The sequence below is a fragment of the Hyla sarda genome, chromosome 4, assembly GCF_029499605.1.
Source record: "Hyla sarda isolate aHylSar1 chromosome 4, aHylSar1.hap1, whole genome shotgun sequence".
NCBI classification, from domain to species: Eukaryota; Metazoa; Chordata; class Amphibia; order Anura; family Hylidae; genus Hyla; species Hyla sarda.
In genome coordinates this window covers 16463193-16475819 of record NC_079192.1, presented here as the reverse complement: position 1 = coordinate 16475819, position 12627 = coordinate 16463193, and the positions used below count along the sequence as shown (strand labels likewise).

General features: G+C 44.1%; 1 protein-coding gene across 1 annotated transcript in view; it reads left to right on the top strand.

The window, feature by feature from the left end:
* LOC130367286 (extracellular calcium-sensing receptor-like) overlaps window positions 1-12627 on the top strand; it is a 58200-nt gene that overhangs the window by 12001 nt on the left and 33572 nt on the right. The window contains exon 2 of the mRNA XM_056569691.1: window positions 9026-9286. Coding sequence (XP_056425666.1) covers window positions 9026-9286 — 261 coding nt within the window. The remainder of the gene's footprint in view (window positions 1-9025; window positions 9287-12627) is intronic.

Below are 12627 nucleotides of genomic sequence, written 5' to 3'. Positions count from 1 at the left end.
ATGCCATTGTCGCACCTTCCCTTCTGAGCCCTCTAGTGCACCCACAAAGCACTTTACATCCACATATGAGGTATTTCCTTACTCAAGAGAAAATGAATTACAAGTTTTGGGGGGCCTTTTTACCTTTTACCCCTTGTAAAAATGAAAAATAATTGGGCTACAATAACATTTTAGTGTAAAAAATGGAGATTTTTTTATTTTTCTCCTCCATTTTGCTGCTATTTCTGTGAAACACCTAAAGGGTTAACAAACTTTTTGAATCTCATTTTGAATACTTTGAGGGGTGCAATTTTCATAATGGGGTCCATTATAGGGGATTTCCAACATAAAGACCCTCAAATTCACTTCTAAACTGAACTGGTATCTGAAAAATTCGGATTTTGAAATGTTCGGGAAAAATTGGAAAATAAGTGCTATACTTTGAAGCCATGTAATGTCTTCAAAAAGTTAAAACATGTCAACTTTATGATGCCAACATAAAGTAGACATATTGTATATGTGAATCAATATGTAATTTATTTGGCATGTCCCTTTTCCTTACAAGCAGAGAGCTTCAAAGTTAAAAAAAATGCTAAATTTTCAAATTTTTCGTGAAATTTAGGAATTTTTCACCAAGAAATGATGCAAGTATCGACGTAAATTTACCACTAACATAAAGTAGAATATGTCACGAAAAAACAATCTTGGAATCAAATTTATAAGTAAAAGCATACCAGAGTTATTAATACATAAAGTGACAGTGGTTAGATTTGCAAAAAATGCTCCCGTCCTTAGGGTTACAATGGGCTCCATCCTTAAGGGGTTAAACATCAATTTCCAAATATTTATGTGAAGTTCTTTTGACTAAATTCTGTTTAAACTTTTTTAAATCTAATGGATACTCTTCCTTACGCAGACATACAGTATGGTATCATGGAACTTGTTAACCCCTTAAGGACTGAGCCTTTTTTCACCTTAAGGACTGAGCCCTTTTTTGCAATTCTGACCACTGTCACTTTAAGCATTAATAACTCTGGGATGCTTTTACCCATTATTTTGATTCCGAGTAAGTTTTTTCGTGACATATTATACTTTAAAAACACAGTGGTAAATTTGCGTTGTTACTTGCATCCTTTCTTGGTGAAAAATCCCCAAATGTCATCAAAATTTTGAAAATGTAGCATTTTTCTAACTTTGAAACTCTCTGCTTGTAAAGAAAATGAATATTCCAAATAAATGATATATTGATTAATAAATACAATATGTCCACTTTATGTTTGCATCATAAAATGGACATATTTTTACTTTTGGAAGACATCAGAGGGCTTCAAAGTTCAGCATCAATTTTCCACAAAATTTGCAAAATCAGAATTTTTCAGGGACCAGTTCAGTTTCGAAGTGGATTTGAGGGGTCTTCATATTAGAAATATCCCACAAATGACCCCATTATAAAAACTGCACCCCTCCAACTATTCAAAATGACATTCAGAAAGTGTGTTAACCCTTTAGGTGTTTCACAGGAATAGCAGCAAGGTGAAGGAGAAAATTCTAAATCTTCATTTTTTACACTTGCGTGTTCTTGTAGACCCAGTTTTTCAAATTTTACAAGGGGTAAAAGGAGAAAAAGCCCCCCAAAATTTGTAACCCAATTTCTCTTAAGTAAGGAAATACATCAAATGTGTATGTCAAGTGTTCGGCGGGGGCAGTATTGGGCTCAGAAGGGAAGGAGCAACAATGGGATTTTGGAGAGTGAATTTTGCTGAAATGTTTTTTTGGGGGCATGTCACATTTAGGAAGCCCCCATGGTGCCAGAACAGCAAAAGGAACAAACATGGCATACTATTTTGGAAACTACACCCCTCAAGGAACATAACAAGGGGTACAGTGAGCCTTAACACACCACAGGTGGTTGACAAATTTCTGCTAAAGTTGGACATGAAAATGAAAAATTAGATTTTTTTTTCACTGAAATGCTGGTTTTACCCCAAATTTTTCATTTTAACAAGGGGTAATTGGAGAAAAAGCCTCCCAAAATTTGTAACCCCATTTCTTCTGAGTATGGAAATACCCCATATATGGATGTAAAGTGTTCTGCGGGCGAACTACAATGCTTAGAAGAGAAGGAGCGCCAATGAGCTTATGGCGATAGAATTTGTTTGGAATGGAAGTCAGGGGCCATGTGCGTTTACAAAGCCCCCCGTGGGGTCAGAACAGTGGACCCCCCCCCACATAGGACTCTATTTTGGAAACTACACCCCTCAAAGAATTGAATAAGGGTTGCAGTGAACATTTATACCCCACTGGCATTTGACAGATCTTTGGAGCAGTGGGCTGTGCAAATAAAAAATTCAATTTTTCATTTTCACGGACCACTGTTCCAAAAATCTGTCAGACACCTGTGAGGTGTAAATGCTCACTGTACCCCTATTACATTATGTGAGGGGTGTAGTTTCCAAAATGGGGTCACATCTGAGTATTTATTGTTTTGTCACCCTTGTGCAAATCACCAATTTGGACCTCAAATGTACATGGTGCGCTCTCACTTCCAAGCCATGTTGTGTGCTCGCAGAGCAGTTAACGCCCACCTATGGGGTAGTTTTGTACTCAGGAGTAGTGTTGAGCGGCATAGGCCATATTCGAATTCGCGAATATATGGACGAATATTAATCATATATTCGCGAATATTCGCAATATTCTTGTTTTATTTTCGCATATGAGAAAATTTGCGAATGCGAAAATTTACATATAAAAAAATTAGCATATACAAAATTAGCATAAGGAAAAATTTGCATATGCGAAAATTCGCACACCAGTCTCACACAGTAGCATTAGAGCCTTCTTTACACCACACAAGCTGGAAGCAGAGAGGGATGATCACTGTGATGTGTACTGTGAAAAAAAAAACGAATATTCGTAATTACGAATATATAGTGCTATATTCGCGAATATTCGCGAATTCGCGAATATGTGATATTTGCGAATAAAATTCGCATTGCGAATATTCGCAAGCAACACTACTCAGGAGAAATTGTGTTACAAATTTTGGGGGTCTTTTTTTTCTTTTACCGCTTGTGAAAATTAAAAGTATGGGGCAACACCAGCATGTTAGTGTAAAAAAATGTTTTGTTTTTTTTTACACTAACATGCTGGTGTAGACCCCAACCTTTCCTTTTCATAAGGGGTAAAAGGAGAAAAAGCCCCCCAAAATTTGTAACGCAATTTCTCCCGAGTACGGAGATACCCCATATGTGGCCCTAAACTCTTTCCTTGAAACACGACAGGGCGAGAGAGTGCCATGCCCATTTGAGGACTAAATAGGGTATTTGAATCTGCCACAAAAATACCCTATGGCAGTGTTTCCCCATACAGTGTGTCTCCAGCTGTTGCAAAACTCTCAGCATGCCTTGACAGTCAGTGGCTGTCAGCAATACTGTGAGTTGTTGTTTCTTAACAGCTGGCGGCTCCGTTTTGGAAACACAATACGTTTTTTTTTGGAGTGGGGGGGACTAGGGATATGTGTATATGTAGTGTTTTACCCTTTATTATGTGTAAGTGTAGTGTTTTTAGGATACATTCACACAAGCGCAGGTTTACAATGAGCTTCTCGCTAGGAGTTTGAGTATTTTAGTATTTTTGCAACAGCTGGAGGCACACTGGTTGCAAAACACTGAGTTAGCTGACAAACTCATTGTGTGTTGCAAAACTGCAACAATCAGCATGCATTGACAGCTGGGAGTTGTATTAGGGACTCCAGCTGTTGCAAAACTACAACTCCCAGCATGCCCTTTGCCTGTGCATGCTGCGATTTGTTGCTAAGCAACAGCAGGAAGTGACCAAACCTCACCTCTTGCTGTATCCTTCCGCTGGGACTGCCACCGTGGTTGCCGCCGATCCTGCTGCTCCTGTCGCCGCCCCCGATCCCGAGGGGACCCCCGCCGGACCAGGGCATGGTAGGAGACGCCCGCCGACGCCGATCTCCGACATCTTCGCCATCCCGATCGCCGCCCAGCAGGGTCGTGATTGATCGGTCGTTCCGACCGATCAATCACGTGATCGTGAGGCTGCACCTGTGCCACCTCACTCCTGCTGGGTAAGGGTGAATGGGGCTGTCTCGGACAGCCCCATTCACCCTTTTATTCCAGGTCACCAGAGACCCAATTGACCCGGAAAAGCTGCAAATCATTGGTCTGAATTGACCGACAATTTGCGGCGATCATGGGGGGGGGTCTCAGGGGTTTGCACGGGGTGCCTGCTGATAGATATCAGCAGTCAACCCGGTCCAGTCCCCACCCGGCGAGCGGCGGGGACCGGAATTCCCACGGGCTTATCCATACGCCCTCAGTCCTTAAGGACTTTAAAACGGGGGCGTATGCATACGCCCGCCGTCCTTAAGTTATTAAAGGAGTACTTTTTTTTTTATTAACTGGTGCCAGAAAGTTAAACAGATTTGTAAAATACTTCTATTAAAAAATAATTTACCCTTCCTGTACTTTTTAGCAGCTGTATGCTACAGAGGAAATTCTGTTCTATTTGAATTTCTTTTTTGTCTTGTCTCCAGTGCTCTCTGCTGGCGTCTGATGCCCGTATCAGGAACTCTCCAGAGCAGAAGAAATTCCCCATAGCAAACCTATGCTGCTCTTGACAGTTCTTGTCACAGACAGAGGTGTCAGTAGAGAGCTCTGTGGACAAGACAAAAAAATAAATGAAAAAAGAACAGAATTTCCAGGATTTTTTTTATAGAAGTAATTTACAAATCTGTTTAACTTTTTGGCACCAGTTGACTTATAAAAGACCTAAAAAAAAAAAAATGTTTTCCACCGGAGTACCCCTTTACTTCTGCTATAACTACTTACCTATGTTATTCTTTAATCCTAAAATACATTCAACCTTTTGCAAATAATCTCTAAATGTAAAAAATATTGAATATTTTTTCCTAAATTCAAAAAATTAATCATTCAATGCTATCAATAATTTTTGTAAATGTTAACCATTTTAATAGTTGAAAGGTCACTATCATTTGGAAAAAATTTTGACATATCCAAGCGACATGTCAAAAGTTCTGTTCAAAGGGGGTCTGAGTATTCAGTCCTTTGCTGATCAGGAGGATTAGCCAGGAGAATTTCACCTTCAGTGTCTTCTCTCCTGGCTCCGTGTCATGTGATCAAGCACACTAGCAATGAAAGTCTATGGAGCGTGTCTGGATCACGTGACATGAAGCAGGGCGAGGAGCATGTGGCAGCATAGACTTCTCCCGACTTGTTCTCCTGATAATTGAGATCTAAACACTCAGTCCCTAGCCGATCAAAACATTTCACGTGTTGCTAGGGCATGTCAAAGTTTTTCCTAATGTTAAAATATAACAATGTAATTAATATAACAATTGAATTATCTGTTCCTACTTCCTTAATTTCAGTATTCAAATAAATAAATAAATCATTTCCAAAAATAGAATAAAAATTATATTATTATTATTATTATTATTATTGCTCAATGTAAAATTAATTCTTGTGTCACGCGCTGCGCTGTGGCAGCAAGCTCCAGCCGAGAGCACAGTGTCCCGGGGTCCCCGTCTGCTGGGGGGGCAGGGATTCGCATCACGGGACGCGCCCGCATGTGAATTCCAGCTTTCACTCACCCCGCTGTGCTGCTTCTGTGTCTCAGCATGCACGTCCCCGTCTCCTAGGGGGCACGCGCCGGAGCTCTGAAATTTAAAAGGCCAGTGCGCCCATAATTAGTGTTTGCACCTGACACCACATTATAAGTCCCTGCACCTCCCACACTTCCCTGCTAGTGCCCCGCGCCTGAGATTAAGCGTTCATTATTGCTTGTTTGCATTACCGTGTATCCAGACCTTCCCGCTACGTTATTTGACTCTGCACCTTTGCCGTCTGCCTTGACCTTCTGCTATGTTTGACTACGCTACTCCCTTATCCTCTGGTACCTCGCTTTGCTCAGCTACCTGTGTGGTAGAGCCATGTTGGAGGTAGGACCTGGGTGTTGCCTGCCGCAGCAAGCTCATTTTGCCTTGCAGCGGGCTCTGGTGAAGACCAGCGGCACCTTAGACTCTGCTCCCCGATACGGTCCGAGTCATCAGCCACACAGATTAGAGGATCCACATCCAGCTCCGTTATATTTTGGATATGTTTAATTAAAAAACAGCTAAATAATAACGTTTTTTTCTAGAAATTATAATTCATGTATAACATATAATTTTTCTTTGAAATGTTTACTTTGTACAACATTTAATTGATCTTTTTAGTAAATGGTAACTGTTTTAATAGGTAATGTTAACTACAATCCATAAACAATTACATTACCTCTTCCTACTTCTTTATCATAGTGAAAAATGAGATAAAACTATAGATTTATAAGAGGTTATTTTAACTTAAAGGGGTATTCTGGCACTTAGACATCTTATCCCCTATCCAAAGGATAGGGGATAAGATGCCTGATTGCGGGGGTCCCGCTGCTGGGGACCCCCGTGATCTTGCATGCCGCACCCCGTTAAAATCAGCCCGCGGAGCGTGTTCGCTCAGGGTCTGATCACTGTCGATACAGCTGTCACGCCCCCTCCCATGGGCTTGCATTGCGGGGGGCGGAGCGTGACGCACATGGGGCGGAGCGTTGACGTCACAACGCTCCGGCCCCGTGATCGACAGTAATCAGACTCGGAGCGAACACGCTCCGGGGGCTGATTTTAATGGGGTGCGGCATGCAAGATAACGGGGGTCCCCAGCGGCGGGGGCATAAGTTGTCTAAGTGCCGGAGTACCCCTTTAACTTTATTCTGACTTACAAGTCTTTTGAGACTTCTCTAAAATATAGGGGGACATTTATCAAAGCATTTAGTAGGTTTTTTCTTAAAATTGTCTCAAAAAAATTCTCATGTGCAACTACTTTTTGTGCGACTTTTTGATTGTGCAGTGCCATAAGCAAAAAAAAAATTATAAAAAAGAAACTTGCTTACCAAAGCAAAAAGTGTTTTTTGACTTGCAGTGGTCAGAGATTTATCAAGTGCGAAAGTCGCAAAAAAGTCGCATCACATAAAAAAAAAAATTTACTCCAGCTCTGACATGGAGCAGAAATAGCCACTACCAAAGCAAAAAAAATAAAATTAATATTGCTTAAGTGAAAGAAATTTATCAACAGGCTGAAACCAGTTGATAAATAAATTGCACATAAACTAAAAAAAGGAATACATAAGCAAACATTGATAAAAGTCCCCCATAATGGGTACTTTACCTTATTCAGCCATACAGTATGGTATAATGCATAGTAGGTGATAATGTATATTTTATATTCACAGCCAATGGATCATTACAATTATGTGTTTTCTATATATAAAGAATTAATAAAGATCCTTCTGTTACACGTCCTGCCATTTACCTATTCTATGAGTCCAATGTGTAGATTGCCACCTACGTCAGATCTGGAGGGGATAAGACAACCTGGGGACATCATGATAGGAGTATTACTGCCTATGAATTCTGAAAAAGTTTACCAAAAAAGTACATTCCGTGTCCGGCCACTTAAGACTACCTGCCGATCGTAAGTAGGAACTACACCATGATATGTAATCTAACTTTTGTGTTCCACCATGTATTGTGGTATTTGTATAATGTGTGTCACTGCTATTTAGACACTTTAGAGTGATATATATATATATATATATATATATATATATATATATATATATATACCGTATTTATTGGGGTATACCACGCACCGGCCTATAACACGCACCCTCATTTTACCAGAGATATTTGGGTAAAAAAAGTTTTTTACCCAAATATCCATGGGAAAATGAGGGTGCGTGTGTGCGCGTGTATACCCCGATACACCCCCCGGAAAGGCAGGGGGAGAGAGGCCGTCGCTGCCGCTTCTCTGCCCCTGCCTTTCCTGGGGTCTAGAGCCCTGCTGCCGCCGCTTCTCTCCCACTGGCTGTCGGTGCCGGTGCCCCATTGCCGGCGCCGATAGCCAGGGTGAGAGAAGGGGCAGCGGCACCCATTGCCGGCGCCGCTGCCCCGTTGCCTCCCCCCATCCCCGGTTGCATAATTACCTGTTGCCGGGGTCGGGTCCGCGCTGCTTCAGGCCTCCGGTGTGCGTCCCCTGCGTCGTTGCTATGCACTTCACGGCGCGGCGCACTGACGTCATGCAACGACGCAGGGGACGCACGCCGGAGGCCTGAAGCAGCGCGGACTCGACCCCGGCAACAGGTAATTATGCAACCGGGGATGGGGGGAGGCAACGGGGCAGCGGCGCCGGCTGCCCCTTCTCTCCCCCCGGCACCGATAGTCAGGGGGAGAGAACGGGCAGCGGCGCAGATACCCAGGGGGAGAGAAGGGCGGCAGCAGGGCTCTAGACCCCAGGGTAAAGCCGCTGCAGTTCATTGATTTAAAGCGCCCGCTTTAAATCATTGAACTGCAGCGGCTTATCGGCGTATAACACGCACATAGACTTTAGGCTTAAAATACGGTATATACATATACACATTTTTTAACAGTGGTGGCATGAAATAGCATTACTATTTAGTAACTGAAAAAATCAGATAGGTGTGAACTTAATTTTAGTAACGGAACTATCGGTTGATGGGTAGAATTATTCAATCAGGGTTGTAAATGTTTTACATTGAGGGGGCACATTGTGTTGGCCACAAGTCTTTTTTATGTGTTATTTGGCCAATGTCTGGCATTGTTATGACAAAACTCTTGACGCTGATAATTTGGCTTTATATGTTGCCAATAGAAGGCACCACACAAAGTATTATCCAGTGTAACAGTAACAACTCAATAAATATTTTACTGTATAAAGGTCATTACACTGGATCCAAGTGCTCAAAAGGCTGGTGAAGGAAGAATAATGACTTAATTTAAATTATTAAGATACAGAAGAACAAGACATGATGATGGCATATTAGAAAATTAACTATGATAATGCTAAATCAGTACTTTAGTTTGGAATTTAAAAAAAAGAATCTATAAAATGTTAATTTTCTTTCCTTTTATGTATTTGGAAGATTCAACCTGGAATTTTACCTCCGCTTGCAGTCGTTCTTATTTACAGTTGAGGAAATCAACAAGGATCACAATATTCTGTCAAACATGACTATTGGATTCCAGATGTATGACACCTGTAATATACCTCACTATGAATTACAAGGGGCTTTACAGTTCCTGACTGACTCTAGTAGATCTTTCAACGACAACCAGTGTAATTCTAGACTACTGTTCTCTGCCGTTATTGGGTCCACATTTTCGGTCAATTCCATCATCTTGGCTCATGTTTTGGGGGCCTTCAGATACCCACAGGTAAGAAGCTTTGACCCTTAGAACATAGAATTTTTTTTGTTGTTGTTGCATTTCAGTTTTTTTCTCATGTTTAACTCCTTAAGGACCAGGGGTTTTTCCATTTTTGTACTTTCATTTTTTCTTCCTTACCTTTAAAAAATCTGAACTCTTTCAATTCTGCACCTAAAAATCCATATGATGGCTTATTTTTTGCGCCACCAATTCTACTTTGTAATGACATCAGTCATTTTACCCAAAAAATTACGGCGGAATGGAAAGGAAAATCATTGTGAGACAAAATTGAAAAAAACCCCATCATTTTGTGATTTTGGGGGCTTCTGTTTCTACACCGTACATTTTTCGGTAACAATTACAACTTCTCTTTATTCTGTATGTTTATACAATTAAAATGATACTCTACTGTTATAGGTTTGATTTTGTCATACTTCTGAAAAAAATCATAACTACATGCAGGAAAATTCATACTGTTACGCCGAGCCCCCCGGGTCCCCGCTCCTCCCCAGAGCGCTCACAGCGTTCTCCTGTTCGCAGCGCCCCAGTCAGACCTGCTGACCGGGAGCACTGCGATAATGTCCCTAGCCGGGATGCGATTCGCGATGCGGGACGCGCCCGCTCGCGGTGCGCATCCCGGCCTGCTTACCAGACTCGTTCCCCGTCTGTGCTGTCCCGGCGCGCGCGGCCCCGCTCCCTAGGGCGCGTGCGCGCCGCCTCTCTGTGATTTAAAGGGCCACTGCGCCACTGATTGGCGCCTGGTTTTAATTAGTGTGTTCACCTGTGCACTTCCCTATATTACCTCACTTCCCCTTCACTTCCTTGCCGGATCTTGTTGCCATTGTGCCAGTGAAAGCGTTCCTTGTGTATCCCAAGCCAGTGTTCCAGACCTCTTGCCGTTGCCCCTGACTACGATCCTTGCTGCCTGCCCTGACCTTCTGCTACGTCCGACCTTGCTCTTGCCTAATCCCTTGTACCGCGCCTATCTCAGCAGTCAGAGACGTTGAGCCGTTGCCGGTGGATACGACCTGGTTGCTACCGCCGCTGCAAGACCGTCCCGCTTTGCGGCGGGCTCTGGTGAATACCAGTAGCAACTTAGAACCGGTCCGCCGGCACGGTCCATGCCAATCCCTCTCTGACACAGAGGATCCACCTCCAGCCTGCCGAATCCTGACAGTAGATCCGGCCATGGATCCCGCTGAGGTCCCGCTGCCAGTTGTCGCTGACCTTACCACGGTGGTCGCCCATCAGTCGCAACAGATAGCGCAACAAGGCCATCAGCTGTCTCAACTGAATGTTATGCTACAGCAGCTTCTACCACAGCTCCAGCAACCATCTCCTCCGCCAGCTCCTGCACCTCCTCCGCAGTGAGTGGCCGCATCCAGCCTCCGTTTATCGTTGCCGGACAAGTTTGATGGGGACTCTAAACTTTGCCGCGGTTTTCTCTCGCAATGTTCCCTGCATTTGGAGATGATGTCGGACCAATTTCCAACTGAACGGTCAAAGGTGGCTTTTGTGGTTAGTCTCCTGTCTGGGAAGGCCCTGTCATGGGCCACACTGCTCTGGGACCGCAATGATCCTGTCACTGCCTCCGTACACTCTTTCTTCGTGGAGATTCGAAGTGTCTTCGAGGAACCAGCCCGAGCCTCTTCTGCCGAGACTGCCCTGCTGAACCTGGTCTAGGGTAATTCTTCTGTAGGCGAGTACGCCATCCAATTTCGTACTCTAGCCTCCGAATTATCTTGGAATAACGAGGCCCTCTGCACGATCTTCAAAAAAGGACTATCCAGTAACATCAAAGATGTGCTGGCCGCACGAGAAATCCCTGCCAACCTGCATGAAATCATTCATTTGGCCACCCGCATTGACATGCGTTTTTCCGAAAGACGCCAGGAGCTCCGCCAGGAGCTCCGCCAGGATATGGACTTTGTTCGCACTAGGCGGTTTCTCTCCCCGGCTCCTCTCTTCTCTGGTCCGCTGCAATCTGTTCCTGTGCCTTCCGCCGTGGAGGCTATGCAAGTAGACCGGTCTCGCCTGACACCACAAGAGAGGACACGCCGCCGCAATGAGAACCTATGCCTGTACTGTGCCAGTACCGAACACTTCTTGAAGGATTGTCCTATCCGTCCTCCACGTCAAGAAAGACGCACTCCGATTCCGCACAAAGGTGAGACACCTCTAGGTGTGAACTCTGCTTCTCCACGTCTTACTGTGCCTGTGCAGATTTCTTCTTCTAACTCCTCCTTCTCAGCTGTGGCCTTCTTGAATTCTGGATCTGCAGGAAATTTTATTTTGGCCTCTTTCGTTAACAGGTTCAACATCCCAGTGACCAGTCTCGCCAGACCTCTCTACATCGCCTCAGTTAATGGTGAAAGATTGGACTGTACTGTGCGTTACCGCACAGAACCCCTGTTAATGTGCATTGGACCCCATCACGAAAAGATTGAATTTCTGATCCTTTCTAACTGCACTTCTGAAATTCTTCTCGGACTGCCTTGGCTTCAACGCCATTCCCCTACCCTTGACTGGACCACCGGGGAAATCAAGAACTGAGGTACTTCTTGCTACAAAAAATGCCTTACGTCTGCTCCCAGTCTTGCCAGTCAAAACCCTATGGCTCCTCCGATACCAGGTCTCCCCAAGGCCTATCTGGACTATGCCAATTTTTTTTGCAAAAAACAAGCAGAAACTTTGCCTCCTCACAGGCCTTATGACTGTCCTATTGATCTCCTTCCTGGTACTACTCCACCCCGGGGAAGAATCTATCCCCTGTCAGCTCCTGAAACACAAGCCATGACGGAATACATCGAAGAAAATTTTAAAAGGGGATTTATCCTCCCCTGCCGGAGCAGGGTTCTTCTTTGTCTCCAAAAAAGACAGTTCCTTACGACCATGCATTTATTACCGCGGTCTTAATAAAATCACTATAAAAAAACGCTATCCCCTGCCTCTTATCTCGGAACTCTTTGACCGCTACGTGGCACCAACATCTTTACCAAATTGGATTTAAGAGGTGCATATAATCTCATCCGCATCAGGGAAGGGGACGAGTGGAAGACCGCATTTAACAGCAGAGACGGACACTATGAATATCTGGTTATGCCCTTTGGGCTTTGCAATGCCCCTGCTGTGTTCCAGGACTTTATAATTGATATTTTTTGTGATTTATTATATACCTGTTGTTACGCCGAGCGCTCCGGGTCCCCGCTCCTCCCCGGAGCGCTCGCTTCACTCTCCCCGCGGCAGCGCTCCGGTCACGTCCTCTGACCCGGGGCGCTGCGATTCCACTGCCAGCCGGGATGCGATTCGCGATGCGGGTAGCGCCCGCTCGCGATGCGCACCCCGGCTCC